The 16,852-nt window shown below is 39.8% G+C and overlaps 2 protein-coding genes across 4 annotated transcripts in view; both read left to right on the top strand.

Annotated features, from left to right (window-relative positions):
• The window catches only part of LOC133636190 (extracellular matrix protein 1-like), a 28,517-nt gene extending 24,730 nt beyond the window's left edge, over positions 1-3,787 (top strand). For both annotated transcript variants that reach the window (XM_062029957.1, XM_062029956.1), the window contains 4 exons: positions 1,178-1,448; positions 1,564-1,760; positions 3,051-3,138; positions 3,230-3,787. In XM_062029957.1, coding sequence (XP_061885941.1) covers positions 1,178-1,448; positions 1,564-1,760; positions 3,051-3,138; positions 3,230-3,409 — 736 coding nt within the window. In that variant the 3' untranslated portion in view covers positions 3,410-3,787. The remainder of the gene's footprint in view (positions 1-1,177; positions 1,449-1,563; positions 1,761-3,050; positions 3,139-3,229) is intronic.
• A 4,707-nt stretch (positions 3,788-8,494) lies between these two features.
• The window catches only part of LOC133636191 (phosphatidylinositol 4-phosphate 5-kinase type-1 alpha-like), a 106,698-nt gene continuing 98,340 nt past the window's right edge, over positions 8,495-16,852 (top strand). For both annotated transcript variants that reach the window (XR_009822191.1, XM_062029958.1), the window contains exon 1: positions 8,495-8,618. Coding sequence is in view for 1 of the 2 variants with exons in the window: in XM_062029958.1 (XP_061885942.1) it covers positions 8,573-8,618 (46 nt within the window). In the remaining variant the exon portion in view is untranslated. The remainder of the gene's footprint in view (positions 8,619-16,852) is intronic.

Below are 16,852 nucleotides of genomic sequence, written 5' to 3'. Positions count from 1 at the left end.
TTCTGACTAAGAAAAAAAAAAGTATCAAACTTTTTATCGAACATATTTTAATTGATATTGATTTGGCGTCTATCGCGATATACAGTATATTGATATAATTTTATTGCCTAGCCCAGACCTGAGCAAATTAAGGCCCGTTGAGCTTTTCAATCTGGCCCGCTAGACATTCCCAAATAATAATTTAAATCTTTAAGATCGAAACTGTAGCTGCCATTATGATGTGCGGTGATGTTTTCAAATTACTGTAAGTCTTGAACTATACAAAGTATTTCTATGGTTGGAATCTGCGCTTTTGCATGATATACTAGTTACTCTGGTCATCTATGTCACAACAGCTCAGATGAGGCACCAAGCAGTGTGGGTGGGGTTTGTTTCCACAGAGTGTTTCCAGAGCAGCCAGCCTGAAATGCGGGTGTCAGGGACAGTTGCGGAAGGACATTTTTATAGCAAAGTTCTAAAGCTTAGTGATATATCAGATTGTAGGTGGGGGGTTTTTTTACCCTTCGCTTTCATATTTTGCTGTGTTTGTTGCATTTTTGTTGCGTTTCGCTTGATTGTAAAATATGTCAATCAAGAGGGGGTGTAACGTTCATATGTTGTCAATATTCAGTGTTTTATCGTTCATAGTTAATATTGTAAATCCCACATTGTTTATTTTCATGTACATTCTGGGTGTCTTTCAGTAAAAAAAACGTAAAATTCCCTTCCGTTTTTTAAGGCGGTCTGTCATAACGTTTTTAGCATTCAATCAGACATTATTGTGAGGTTTTGTATTAGTGTTCCTAAAAATCAGATATACCGGCCCCGAGACACACTTTTGTCTCTAAATTTGGCCCCCGGGTCAAAATAATTGCCCAGGCCTGCCCTAGGCCCTCCTAGGCTAAACTCACTTAAAATCACTGTTTTGGGCCTGTTGGCACATTTTCACTTTGGCAAAACGTTTAGGCATCCATGTTCTAACTCCATAGCTTTTTAGTGAAACTGCTGTAGTGGGTAACATGCTTAGCACTTACCAGATAAACTAACAAATAATGAAAACATTACTTTACTACTAGGGTTGGGACAAAATGTTGAGATTGCACTTGTTATACCATGGTAATGCTGATTATTACAAGTTTAGCTGAAATGTAGGCTGTTTAATATATAGTTGTGTTTTTGCTTGACTTCTGCTCAACAGGACATCAGTGACTGAGCACAGTGTCAGTGAAAGCAGAGAAAGACAAGAGTCCCAGAAAAGTGACATCAACTTTCCCCCCGGTCGACCAAGCGAGGATAACGTGGAATGGTTGTGTCGTAATCAGAAGCTGCGGCCTTTGTACAGCCTCAAGTGCCTGCCAGGCACCGGCTATGAGATGCTAGCTCGGCAGGCTAAGATGATAAACCGCGTAGAGAAGGGATTCAAGCAGTGCTGCAAGAAACAGAATGTTGTTGTGTGTGCTGAACAAAAGGTAGATGCAGACGCTAACGCTTAAACAAATAGTTGAATGCTGATTGGATCTGATTTATTCATGAACTTTTAACATACTGTACGTGTTATCTACTTTGCCTGCTTGTGTCTCCCAGTGGCGTGGTGAGCTCAACAGGTTTTGCTCCAACAAGAAGGACGGCAAGATTGAGCACCGCTGTTGTTCCGCCGGTAGTGTGGACGATCGCTTCCAATGTTTCCAATCAATGTCTCCTGACCCACAATACAACGTGACCTTGTCCCCGGAGGAGCTGGCTCCTAAAGTCTGTAAGACACGCAAGATCATCAAGAAAGTGTAAGTAGACAAAAACTGTCCATTTGTCCTCGGCTTACAAATAGAAGTGAATTCTGTAGTGGTACAAGTGGTTCTTGTACACCCAACTTTTCGTAGGATTCTTTTTTTTTTTCCTGACGAAAATCTTTACCGCATATTCATTCCAGTTTTTGTGTAGGCCTATTGTCTTGGGGAATGTGCTGCCAAAAATTGTGCCTAACAAACTAAATCCACATATCCTTCCAAGGAATCGAGTCACTGTGATGTTATGAATGTGCCTGTTACTACATTACATATATTCTTACAGCGTGTATATGGAACGTTGATTAAAGTGTTTAGAGATTTTTAGAGCCCTTTATAGGCAGAATAGAGCAACTCCTATAGGCTCCATTTTGATTTATTTACTAGTTAGAATGCATAAAAAAAGAAAAACATGTGCTTTTGTCTTACATAAGGATTGTGAATGATAGGCAAAATTCCAAAAAAGTGCTCTTCACTTTTAACAGACACAATCCACTCTGCATGTTTAGTAGATCAGTTTTGCATGTTTTAGTACACACAAAACTTTAGTAAATCATTGTCACCTGGAATCGCAAAGTTTATAGTCTCCTTCACATAGAAGTTATGTGTTCGCCGGCATCTGTCAGTCAGTTAGCAACTCAAATCAAAAAGTTATCGGGTTATCGAGTAAAGTTTTGCAGTGTTTGTAGTACGCCTTTATGATAAAAATTACAAACTGAGATTTTTGTTTTGTTTTTGCGTGCTAATATTAACAGCCGTTAACTTCTTTCTACACTTGTATACCAGTTAAGTGTCATGTTTTGTTTCAACGGTTGTGTTGGCCATGGCCCCAGGATGCAGAGACGACAGGCAAAGTGCAGCTAAAAATGTACTTAATGACACAACCAAAATAGTGCACAGGAAACATAGGGAAAACCATTCACCAGTCAGGGACAGGTGAAAGAGCTAGTGTTTAGACAGGAGGAGCAGTGACAAACGGAACAGGAAATAGAGACAAGATTAAGAGCGCTAGACAGTAAATAAATAAAAAATACAAGTAACTAATAATAATTGTCAGGAGACAATGGGACAAGCGGTAGAAAAAGGATGGATGGATGAGAGATTATGACAGTTAATGTTAAAATGTTCTTTAGTTTTTATGATGGGCACAGCTAGACAATGGAACAGATTAATATACGTAGTTCTGTGACTTCCAATGGAAATGCATCAGCCTTAGAGGTCTGTACGATAAATGAATAAATGTTTGTTTTGAGCAAGTTCAAGAATGTTGACGATCTGACCATCTGTTAGGTTACCTAATGACTTTCACGTCAAGGACATTCTGGACGAATGCTGCGCCCTATCGCCACAAAACCACAGCACTTGTTTCTTTCAAAAGGTGAGGTGAAGTTCTTTCGTTTAAAATGTAAATGATTTGTGTGTTAAACCTCCACATTTTTAGACTTGTAATCCATTTTTTTATTGTATAGGTTGAGGAAATGTCTATCAGGGTGTGTTCATCAAAGAAGAAGTCCTCTCCAGTCGCTCGCAGCTGTTGCAGCATGGCTTCCCCAGAGCTGCCAAAGTGCGTCACCAACTTTGTCATGGATGCCATCACCAAGGCAACCAAGGTCTCCAACCAGAAGAAGAAGAAAAGGTGTCCTATTTAAATGTTTACTAGCTACCAGCAGCTAACACTTGCAATCACTGAATGGAAAGTATTCATCTTGCACAAATCCCACTTTTTAACACGTGGAACAAATTTGTGCCTCCTCTACTGCCAGTAATATTAATATCTCTACATGAAGTCATACACACGTGTTCCGTACTAAACATGTTTTTAATGATTCCATGTTTCCTTTTATTAACCACACTGATATCTGTGTCACTCTACTATTTTTTAAAGACTGCTATTTTTATATTTAGATTCAAATGCATTTGGTTGATTCATTCAATCTTCCAAAATCACATAAAATATTGTGTGTAATAAAGTTTTTAAAATGTTATTTTTCCTTTGTTGCCTTCTGTGATTTTTGTTTGTCAAAAACAATTAAAAATATATATTTTAAATGCAAAACCGGAACTCAGATTTTTTCATAATGCTTTTAACTGAATGAAAATATTGAAATATCCATCCATCCAATTTCCTCCGCTTATCCGAGGTCGGGTCGTGGGGGCAGCAGCCCAAGCAAGGAAGCCCAGACTTCCCTCTCCCCAGCCACTTCGTCCAGCTCCTCCCGGGGGATCCCGAGGCATTCCCAGGCCAGCCGGGAGACATAGTCTTCCCAACGTGTCCTGGGTCTTCCCCGTGGCCTCTTACCGGTGGGACTTGCCCTAAACACCTTCCTTGGGAGGCGTTCGGGTGGCATCCTGACCAGATGCCCGAACCACCTCATCTGGCACCTCTCGATGTGGAGGAGCAGCGGCTTTACTTTGAGCTCCTCCCGGATGACAGAGCTTCTCACCCTATCTCCAAGGGAGGGATAAATATTACACATATTGAAATATGTGTAATATATATAATTTATTCTGAATAAAAATACAATACCAAAAGAGAAATACATCAGTATATTTACTATATTTTCATTACTCTCTAATATAAAAATAAAAATGCATAGGGATTCACCCCATGATATTATCATACTACGTGTTTGATTGTTAATTTTCTTTACATGCACTGTAAAAAAAATCTAGACTTTTCAGTAAAAAACTTGCAGCTCAGTCACCACAGTTTTACTGTAGTGTATGGTGGTTTTTACAGCAAATGATTGTAAATGAAAAACGGTACTGAAGTTATTTTTTTTTATTATTTTATTCTGGCAACCGAGCTGAGAGGTTGTTTTTTTCCCCCATAAAATCTATTGTAATTTTACAGTGTACAAATTGTTAGATTACTTGCTTTAAAATCATAAGTCAAGCAGATGTTTATTTATTTTATTTTAACTAACAAAATGTTTGTACGATTGTATATTTGTTGTGTTATTAAATAATATCAAAGTCTTAAATATATGCAGTTGCATGTAATACATTTTTCTGTTAAAATGGAAAGAAAGAATACATTTAGTCAGAAACGATAAAGTACTTAATATTGACACATAATATTTCAATAGTCCCACGAGCCACACTAAATTATGTGGCAGGCCAAATCTGGCCCCCGGTCCTTGAGTTTGATAATTGTGCTCTATAGTGTATAGTTATTTGATTTGATTACTCTAATAAAACAATTCACTCAAACCCAGTTGTAAATTGAAATGTATAATAATTTACAACTTGATGGAACTTAAAAAAACTAAGTGTGTGCTAACTGTTGGCAGGAGCTCTGTGCTCTTGTGTCATCCTTTTGTGTTCCTGGTGTTTCCCTCTTGTTTTCATGTGGGGTTTTTTTTTTTGCCTTTTGGTTCGGGACCCTTTGAGACTGTGTGACAAGAGGTGGCACTTTCGTGACTTCTGCTGTGCTTTTTTGTGAACTTCTGGATCTGCCTTTTGGCCATGGAGACCAGCTGCTGGGTCTCTGCCACACCGGAGTCCATTTGGAGAGACTGGAGGAGCTGCGGATGAAGAGACAGGGCTGCGTAGCTGGCGCTGCGTAGCTGGCGCTGCGTAGCTGGCGCTGAGCGCCGGGACGGACATGTTCACACTGTCTTGGCTGAATGAGCAGGTATCGGACACCTCGTCTCCTTAAACGCATCCTCGCTCATCCATGCGGATTGGACACTGGCCGAGAGTTAGCGGGCGGTCGAGGGTGGAGTCGGCTCTTTTGGTTGCTTTGTTGGGTCTGCTCCTGTCTCTGGCCAAGCTCCGCCCACCCCAGCAGGCGATGGCGCCGAACACAGCAGAGGCCACCACAGTGTATATGTTTTTTTTGTTGTTGTTGTTTTTACTTTTGTAGCTGTATGTAGAAATGGCTGGTTGCATAAGCTCTGCTCTTTTATTGTCTTTAATGTCCTTTGTGTTCTTTGATGTTTCCCTCTTACACACATGCTTATGTGTGCTATGGCTATGAGGTTTTTTCAGCTTTGCTTCAGTCTGGACCCCCTCTCCAGGGGCCCAGGCTTGGACTGAATTTTTTTTTCTTACCCTCTTGCCCCTGAACGATTACCTGTTTCTCACCGTTTTTGGTAAGGGGAGCCGGAAGTTGGCAGACCCGTCAGCGGTCCTGTTCTGTCTCCCTGATCTTGAATGGGATTGTGTTGAAAATCTTAATTTCCCCTCGGGGATTAATACAATATTTCTGATTCTGATTCTGAATTGCTTTAGTTGCTTAATTGCATACTACAGTACTGCCCAGTTTGAGACTGCAAAAAAATACAATTCACAGTCTGAGCAAAATGCTGAATATTTTATTTGCAAATTGAGTTGTAACAGCTTTGTGCTATCATTATTTTTATGTATATTATGTGTATAATGTTTAATACATTGTTTCTATGTCGTTGATATAAACCATGAGTGTCACATAATGACATAACATGACTATTATAAACTTGATTGATTAATTGATTGAGACTTTTATTAGTAAGTTGCACAGTGAAGTACATATTCCGTACAATTGACCACTAAATGGTAACACCCGAATAAGTTTTTCAACTTGTTTAAGTCGGGGTCCACTTAAATTGATTCATGATACAGATATATACTATCATATATACTATCATCATAATACAGTCATCACACAAGATAATCACAATAAATTATTTACATTATTTACAATCAGGGGTGTGGAGGAGGGGGGGTAGGATATGGACATCAAGTAGTGGACATAGAGAGAGAGAGAGAGAGAGAGAGAGAGAGAGAGAGAGAGAGATCAGAAGGCATAAGAAAAAGTATCTGCATTTGATTGTTTACATTTGATTATTAGCAATCCGGGGAGGGTGTTAGTTTAGGGTTGTAGCTGCCTGGAGGTGAACTTTTATTGCGGTTTTGAAGGAGGATAGAGATGCCCTTTCTTTTATACCTGTTGGGAGCGCATTCCACATTGATGTGGCATAGAAAGAGAATGAGTTAAGACCTTTGTTAGTTCGGAATCTGGGTTTAACGTGGTTAGTGGAGCTCCCCCTGGTGTTGTGGTTATGGCGGTCATTTACGTTAAGGAAGTAGTTTGACATGTACTTCGGTATCAGGGAGGTGTAGCGGATTTTATAGACTAGGCTCAGTGCAAGTTGTTTAACTCTGTCCTCCACCTTGAGCCAGCATGACTTGACTAAGAATACAAACTCTTAAGACCAAAACAAACAAAACGTTACAAATTAGGTTTTTAAAACAGTGCAAAATAAGCCAGGGTAAACCATCTAATTGATTTTAAATAAAAATGTTACAATTGATCTGTTACACCAGGGGTGGGCAATTAATTTTTACCGGGGGCTGCATGAGCAACCCGAGCACTGCTGGAGGGCCACACCGACAATATTTCAATTAAATTTTGCTCAAATTATTTTTGATATACCGTAAGATAGATAATAATAATATTTTCATTTAACCTAACTTATCTTTATACAAAAGCAGATGGCTTTTGATGGTTTTATTTTTAACACTTTCTTACACAACACTTCCTGATGTATATTACAATACAACAATTTCAATTTCTGTCACTTCATCCTGCATCCTCTTTGTTGTGAACGTAGCACGCCTGTAAGGTGATTGGCGAAGAAGGAAGAAGCGTTGCTGTTGCGGAAATGAGGAGTGAGGATTGGTTTTCCTTTTGGAAAGAACGAGATAAGTTGAGCTGTGTTAGTATAGGTTGCTCAATAAAAGTTTAAAAAGAGCGTCAGACTTGGTGTGCACTTCTTCTGGACGCTACAATTGATGTCACAAGCGGGATGAAATGCCTCCCAGTTCGCCTTGCCATCAAACCTGGGAGTCTGCATTGAGGGCGGAATTCCCCCCGTGGCAAGCAGCGTGGCTGCACCTGTAAACGCGCTCTCTCTCTGTCTCTCTCTGTCTCTCTCTGTCTCTCTCTGTCTCTCTCTCTGTCTCTCTCTCTCTTTGCGGCGAGCTCCTCGCCTGGCACGTACCTCCCGATGACGTAGCACACAAACAGTGCAGTATGCCAAAGTTTTACTTCTGACACCAATTGTAGCGTCCAGAAGAAGTGCACACAAAGTCTGACGCTCTTTTTAAACTTTTATTGAGCAAGCTATACTAACACAGCTCAACATATCTCGTTCCTTCCACACGCACGTCTCCTCACTTCTCATTTACGCAACTCAAGAAGACAACATCTACTTCAGCAGGTCGTTACACTATATTCTTTAAAGACAGCAACGTGTGTACCACAAATAAGCACACGGCTTTACCTTTACTTGGCAGTCCATGTCTTTTTTAAAACACGCCATTCGTCATCAACTTTTCTCTTTTTAGCGTCTCGGGGATAACCGGGCATCACTTGTCGCTGTGCGCCTTCCCTCACAGGACATACGCACATATAACACTTTTCAAAATAAAAGCAGCACAGTTGTATTGCACGCACGACAAAGATGTTTTTTTTTAATTTATTTTGTATTTGTGATTGCCATTGCGCGCACGAGCATACGTCCGCACGGAAGTAATACAAATAACGCTTTTCAAAACAAAAGCAGCACCGTTGTATTGCACACTCGAAATAGATACTTTTTAAAAAATGTTTTGCAATTTATAATTGGCCTCATGCGGGCCGGACAGCGACGTACAAAGGGCCGGATACGGCCCGCGGGCCGCAGAATGCCCAGGTTTGTGTTACACTGATCACAAACATGTAACTTCCTCTTCTGTCCACTGGGTGCCGCTGTGATGCCGCGGCGACCCTAGGAGCACGGGATTGAAAAAGTGTTGGTATTGTGCTGTGAGACAGTCAAACCATAATGGCGACTGCTGAAACAGCAGACCCGGGATCGACAGCCCCGACAGGTATCTACACATCATTTATTTTTACTTTTGGCCATGAAACGAACATACAACGACGTCAGAGGGATATTTCGTAGAGATGACACAATAGAGATGTGGTGCCTTTGAATTTGGACAGCCCTGGGTAGCTATGATGCTAATGTTAGCTAGCACCGAGGCAACCCAATAAATGAACGGAATAATGGTTGGCTTTTGTAGTGATGTCTTAAAACTTACTTTGTGTTTTAGAGAATAACTATATACATTTACAGCCATTCATTTAGCCCCGGTTTATATTTGCTAAAATCCACCAGACCACAATGGTCGTGTTTTGTTGTCAAACCGGTCATTTCTTTCCCAATACAACATTAAGGGAGTCGAAAAACTGAGCAATTCTAGTTCAGTTCGTTGTTTCTCAATGGCAAAATGTTTTTAATTGGTGTTTGTGTTGTTTATCTACCTCATGATTTCTACAAGAAAATAACGGTAGCTGCATTGTTGCCATTGTCAATCAACTGGCGGTCCGCGGTCTGAATATGGTCCTCATGATATCAGTCTGGCCTTCAATAATATTAATCCAGCAATAATTGTGTTTGCAGTAGTCTTTCAGAGTTTACTTGCACAAGGCCTTGAATACTTAGATACTGGTTCCACAGGATGCGGAACGGCAGCAAAACGTTGCCGCCACAGAACGGCACCACCGTTCTGTTGAGGCTCGGTGTAGCAAAATAGCGTGGACTTTCACGACAAATCGCGAAACCACGCATAAGCACGTGTAAGGTTGTTCGGTAAACCTGTACCAATAAAGTACTGCGGTACTATCCATCCATCCATTTTCTACCGCTTGTCCCTCTCGGGGTCGCGGGAGGTGCTGGAGCCTATCCCAGCTGCATTTGGGCGGAAGGCGGCGTACACCCTGGACAAGTCGCCACCTCATCGCAGGGCCAACTGCGGTACTAATGAGTTTTAAAAAAAAAAAGTATACTGCAGTTGAAAAATACCAGTACTTTTTTTTCTTCATGTGCCCGAGGTGTGCCGAGACACATGTTGCCAGTCAACACATGCAGAGGCCACTTGCATCGTGGAGAAAGAAAAAGGAGAATGGACGTGTTTTGGCTTCAAATCTAATAATAAAGGTGGATCTGAAGCGCCACTCTGCGATTAGCGGTTTAAAACATAGCGCCAGCGACAAACATCTGTCAAAGTTTTTTTTTTAGCTACTTCTAAATCACTAATCTTGATATTAGGCCAACCCTAATCACGTGATAAAGTAAACACGACGGAATGTCTCAAGTTTTGCCGTCCATCAATACCCACAGGCGGGCGCATCTTGACCTACTTGTGGCTAGTGTTGGGAATTGATATTTTCGGTTCGGATTTCAGTTTCGATTATGTTTAACGATTAGGTTCCTTTTTATTGATATTTATGTAGAAAAAAGGGCGGATTAGCATACATTTTGTCTAGTTAGAGCGGGGGTCGGCAATCCGCGGCTCTAAAATTTACGAAAATTGAAAGAGATGAGGGGAAAAATATATTTTTTGTTTTAATATGTTTTCTGTTCATGACACAAACCTTCCTAATTGTTAGGGAATCCCATTGTTTATAATAAATATGCTTCACTGATGAGTATTTGGCGAGCGCCGTTTTGTCCTACTAATTTTGGCGGTCTCACTGTAGTTTGTTTACATGTACAACTTTCTCCGACACTGCCACAGAAAGATGTGTTTAAAGCCACTCAATTTTTCTCATTTTGTCCAAAAAACTTTCTATATTGTGCGTTAATGCACAAAGGTGAGCTTTGTTGATGTTACTGACTTGTGTGGAGTGCTAATCAGGCATTTTTGGTCACTGCATGACTGCAAGCTAATCGATGCTAACATGCTATTTAGGCTGGCTGTATTGCATCATTATGCCTTGTTTGTAGGTATATTTGAGCTCATTTAATTTTCTGTCTTCTGTATTTGATTTATATTTGCATGTCTCATGACACATTATCTGTATGTAATATTGGCTGCATTTCTGATAGTTGTTTGTGTTCCATGTTGTTCCAGACCACAGCAAACGTTACCCAGCTTGCAAAGATTGTACTAAATCCATTAAAACAAGACAGCCTGACATTTCCTTTAACTTGGACACACACACAGTAATTTCCAGGAGTTATCTCACCCTCTGAGAACCCTCCATTTTACTAATGTTTTCCAATGTTGTAAAAATATGTAGATAAAATATTACATTTCAATATTTCTGTCAACGCAGGTTTGCATCAGCCTGCGACACAGTCATTTTTGTAATAGGCTAATATAGCTAATATAGACACATCGTGTGTTGCTTTCATTATAACACTTATATAAGGCTTTTAATTTTTTGCGGCTCCAAACAGATTATTTTTTTGTATATTTGGTCCAATATGTCTCTTTCAACATTTTGGTAACATGACCTTAGAAAGCCTACAGTGAGGTCACATAGAAGAAAAAAAGGTACTTAAAAAATAATTAATAAACGTAATAGATAAATATTCTTCTGCAGAATTTAACAAAATAAATCATGTGGAAATTACAAAAGGATGTAACATTTAGTAACATTTGATATTAACTTTTTACATGCAAAGTGAGTTAGGTCAAGCCTTTATTGGTTATCATTTTGATGATTGTGGCTTACAGTTTATGAAAACCTTGAATTGAAAATCTCAAAATGTGGGGTTTCAAAAGTGTAAGCCAAGATCATCAAAATGATAATAAAGGCTTGGCATGAGTTAATATCACATATTAGTTTCACATTCAAAGTTAATTGCTGACATGAATGGACTTGTATACGATATCATAATTTTGTAAATTTCACCTGTATAATATAATGACTGAGAGAAAATATTGACTACAATTTGCCTACCTAAAATTAGGAGTGTCTACTGTAGCAAATACACCACAAATTTAGTTGCTGCATGGTGACATTCGTCTAGCAGCAGACATTAACTGGAGCGGGAACTGCCCGCCCGGAGACGGCCAAAATCTGTTTTTCGTCATGCTCATCTAAATTAAAAGGCATTCATTTAAATTTAACAAATAATAGCACAGGCCTCGAATTTTAACTTTTTAACATCAAGGCAATTGTACACACACACAAACACACACAAGTATATGATATACAAATAATCAAATGTCAATAAATAGAAATATGTCATACGCCATATGATAGTCTAACTTGTAGTAAACTTTAGTAAAGTTGTGTATAAATGAATATTTAAAACGGCATGCAATTTTCGTTCCATTATTGTTTACATCAGCGACTTATGTTCAACTTTTACAAAAAAGTAAACAAATCCACATGTTGCACATGTGGTCGTTGACAGCCATGAATCAAAATAAACATTCACGATACAGCACATGAAGAACATTGACAGGTCTAGAACTGCTGAGTTTTGAGGGCAAACGATCGACTAATTTAGCACTCCGTTTAAACAATGAAATTAACTTACCGAAAGAAGTTGTGTAACTTGCTAAATTTTTTCCCAACAGTCTGTAATTGTTCGTGTTTTCTTTTTTTGATTTGTTCCTTACTCGGCATTTTGAGAGCTGCCTGACCTATATTCACCAAACACCTGACGTGATTCGAGACCCTGATGCAACTCGTGTATCTCTCGGAAAATATCGGAACAACTGTGCTGTTCTCGTTGTCGGTTAACCTTTGACGCACGCTTCCAAAATGGCTGCGCCCATGTTGTTTATACTGATTAGGGTTAATTATGCGATGTCTTAAACAGTTGAAAATGTAAGAAAATAAGTAATGTTGACACTTGTGATTTAGGGCTATATAAATAAACATTGATTGATGATTGATTGAATGTCGGTGTGTTTTTATCAATTTATTCGACGAAACAATTACGTTACAATTAACCATCAGCAGGTAAAAAGTCAAGGGAGGTCACGGCATGTTCTTGCCGTCGATGCTGATCAATTTTTTTAGGGCATTACGGCAAGTGACAAGTGCGGTTGTGGCATTTTCTGCGGTTGGCGTGGTTAAATTCTAACACTGCTTTTCAATTCCCATCCCTACTTGTGGAAAAGACAACAGTTTTTCCTTGCAGAATGACACGCACGCACGCACACACACACACACACACACACACACACACACACACACCCCCACACACACACACACACACACACACACACACACACACACACACACACACACACACACACACACACACACACACACACACACACACACACACACACACACACACACACACACTTTATTCAACTCCTACAAACCTATCCTCTGCTTCCCCAGCTCTTATATCAGCTGGTGTTTGACACAGGTTCTGAAATAGCTGCCTGGGATACGCCTGGATACACTTCCTAAATTTTGGACCTCCACAATCAAGGTGTCCTCGTCCACTTGAGGTGAAATTACGTCCGAAAACCTTTTGACAAGTTGACTTCATGTCTGTTCCCGCCCAACAGGACGTTTCTAAGTGTAAAATACGATCCGCCTTTAAGATGGACTATTTTATTTTGAAAGTAAACTGGATAATTTATTTTGTGTCTGTGCTTGACTCCCTGACCAACACAAGCGATTTTATCTAAATTGATCCGCCATGTTGCGGCAACCGGCAAAAATAAAAGCTTTGTGTATATTTAGTGCATGGTCGAAACCGACACCATGAGTTGAATAAAAAAAACAGAAAGAGTTCGCCGCCGTGGCGATGACGTTCTACTGCCGTTTTTCATCCTGTGGAAATCAGGGGTTAGACTCTACCTGCATTTTTCAATTGAACAGTCAGAGGCCAGGTCCTACTGAAACATTTAGCAAGATGTATTTAAAACAGGTCACAGGTAAATGCCGGTAAACAGCGTGGGTCTGACTCGCAAAAGCCTAAGGGTTAGCTCCATGAGCGCAGCTTCCACTAGCCAGCTTCCGCCAAAGACTGAGCCTTGACCAATAATCATTCGTTTTTCTTATAGTCCGTAAGGAAAACTATTTTTAAATTTTGGTCCGGAAAAACACGTTTATGGCCAGACGAGTCTTCACGAAGGTGGGGGCTATTCCAGAGAATAATAGTCCAGGTGGTTTGGCACAACAAGCTGGAGCCATTGGAATTTGTGGGACTGATTTAACCTACAGGATGTGTGATTATCATATTAATACGAGCGTTTACGAGCGAAGAGTCTTGTGCAGTGATTACGAATAGCCATAACAATTACTTGATGTTTTCACAACAAGACGGATCCTTGCTAGGAGTCAGGTTGACAGGTCAGGAGGCCCGTAAAGACAGACAGCTTGTCGCCAGCTTAATACAGCACGTGTGTCAAACTCAGGGCCCTGGGGGTAGATCTGGCCTGCCATATCGTTTAATGTGACCCGCGAAAATCCTGGAAATGATGTGCGTCAATAAAGCACTTCATCTTTTTTACTAAGCATTTGTGTTTTTTCAATTTTGACAGAAAATTACAGAATAAGACATACAATTGCATGTCTTTTAAACTTGAAAACTATATGACCATGTAAAAAACATTATATTAACACAGGGGTGTCAAAAGTGCAGGCTGCAGCCCCCTTTTTTTGGCCCGCAACATATTGTCGGATTTATAAAAAAAAAATAATGTACAAAAAATTTGTGATGTAATATGAAAAAATGCTAAAAATGTAATACTGTTAACTCGAGGGAGTCCTAACTTTTTCCACCAAAGGAAAGAAGAAGTATGTAGAAAAGTCATAGTATTCAGCGACTGTTTCGATTTTTAATTTTTTTTCATTAAGAAAAAAAAAATGGGACACTTTTTACTGTTATTTTTTTTACCTGTGTAATAGTTAATATTAATGCACATTGTCAACTTTTACACAACGCTGACACTAAGTTTTGTCTTTAAATATATGAAATGTCTGTTTTTAGCATTGTTTTATAAAATTAAGATATTTTAAAATGGCGCTGTATACTTTGACTTTTAACTTTAAAAAAATACTTGTTGGAAAAAATTGGGACACCCCTGTATTATTAACATTCTATCCCAAACATTTTTTCTCAGAATAAAATGCTTGTCCCCCCACTTATGATTTTAGAAGCAAGTATGTTACCCATCAATTTGTATCTAAAAAAAATATAATCCATAGGGAATTGTGTGGTAACATAATCAGGCGATCATACCTTACAATTCATATATACTGTATATATATTAACTGTAACAAGAGTTTGACACCCCTGGTATAGAGTGTATATATATCTATATTTGTAACTATAATCAATAATCAATCCTTCAGTTGGCCTATCTCATCCCTGCTATTTTGCTGTATTAGTTCCTCCCTTTGTGGATTATTGTGAGTTTAGTTTTACTGTGCAAGATGGCGGCTATGATTGATTACTCTGCCTTTCTATCTGAAATATGTTGGGTTATCGCTTGTGAGGACTGATGCCGTGCCCTGGCCCACCTCTTGGAAGTGTGGCAAACTTAAGCACGGAATAGGTCGACGATACCAGTGGACTGTAAAGGTGCCATATGTAATAATTTCATGTCAAGTCATCATTAAATGGCCCTTTTGAATACTTTTATAATTGATAACGGTAGTTCAGCCGGTATATGCTCATTTCAAAATTAGATTTACAGCCCCGAAATATTGAGGTGGGCGGGGTTTGGTGGTAGCGGGGGGTGTATATTGTAGCGTCCCGGTAGAGTTAGTGCTGCAAGGGGTTCTGGGTATTTGTTCTGTTGTGTTTATGTTGTGTTACGGTGCGGATGTTCTCCCGAAATGTGTGGCGCATATTTGTAACAGTGTTAAAGTTGTTTATACAGCAACCCTCAGTGTGACCTGTATGGCTGTTGATCAAGTATGCCTTGCATTCACTTATGTGTGTGTAAATGCCGCATATATAATGTGACTGGGCTTGCAAGCTGTTTGTATGGAGGAAAAGCGGACGTCACTTGATTGTAGAGGACGCTAAAGGCAGTGCCTTTAAGGCACGCCCCCCATAATGTTGTCCGGGTGGAGATCGGGAGAAAATCGGGAGAATGGTTGCCCCGGGAGATTTTCGGGAGGGGCACTGAAATTCGTAAGTCTCCCGGCAAAATCGGGAGGTTGAAACAAATACCGATAATTTCCAATATTACATTTTAAAGCATTTATCGGACATCTCTAGTAATTACCCATGACGAAAACTCTGTGTTAGTATGTGTGGTTTGACACTATCATGTTATTGAACCATATTTAACAACAAAACATGAAGGTATTGACTTACATGGGGTTTTAAGGCCGGCCTGTGAGTTCAGTTAAATAAATGTACTTACATTTTTGCAGCAGGTTCCTAAAAACATTAGAGTGCTGTCATATACTATGTAATCTCTGGCAAGCTTTTTTGCTGTAGGTCCTTTAAAATAGCATAGATACTTACTCTTAAATAGATCTACCAACTATGTTTGTGGGCAGAACTACGTTTTTCAAAGTACATGTCCTTCCTTCTTTTGTTCCTTTTACTTTCTGAAGTTATTATGGCCTAAGTGTCGTCTGTTTATCTGTGTTGGTCCTGCAATGAGGTGACGACTTGTCCAGGGTGTACACTGCCTTCCGCCGGAGTGCAGCTGGGATAGGCTCCAGCACCCCCGCAATGTCCCTCTTGTCCCCCGAGGGACAAGAGGTAGAAAATGGATGGATGGATGCACTAAATTAGTCCAATTTCTCAAATAGTTCCACTCTAAGTAAGCATCCTACAACCCATGGAATCACCTTAATCCCATCGTGAATCCAGAGCCTTATCAATGAACTCGGAGACATTCAAACGTATTTTTCCATTATTCTCCTCCAAAAGAATTCCTTCAAAAAAAACTCTCTGCCGCCACTCTTTCTTTGCTTTAGACCTGTATCCAATCCGATACATTCTTGGTAGTAGCTTCATGTTGTTAGCGCAATCCAAGATAATTTCTTGATGCTGTTTGCTATTTAACATCAACATAGCCATTAGAGACGCAGTATTTCTAATTTGTGTCAATATTACAGCGGACATCACAACAGAGCTAGGCTGTTAACTTGTTAGGTGCCACAGACGCCTAGTGTGACATCATAGGTCAACCGGAAAATAAATACATGTATCCGCGCTAAAAGGAAATAAGCGCCCCACAGTATGACCAATAGCACACCGCGTATGACCAATAGTCGCATTAGAGAGAGCGAATGGACACGTCACACATTGGTGTGGAAATACCAAAAAAAACGAACTATTTTAATGCATGGAAACATAGTGACTGTGAGCTTCCCTCCATAGAATATT

Source organism: Entelurus aequoreus, linkage group LG20 (genome assembly GCF_033978785.1).
Source record: "Entelurus aequoreus isolate RoL-2023_Sb linkage group LG20, RoL_Eaeq_v1.1, whole genome shotgun sequence".
Classification (NCBI taxonomy): Eukaryota; Metazoa; Chordata; class Actinopteri; order Syngnathiformes; family Syngnathidae; genus Entelurus; species Entelurus aequoreus.
This window is presented reverse-complemented; position numbering and strand designations above follow the sequence as displayed.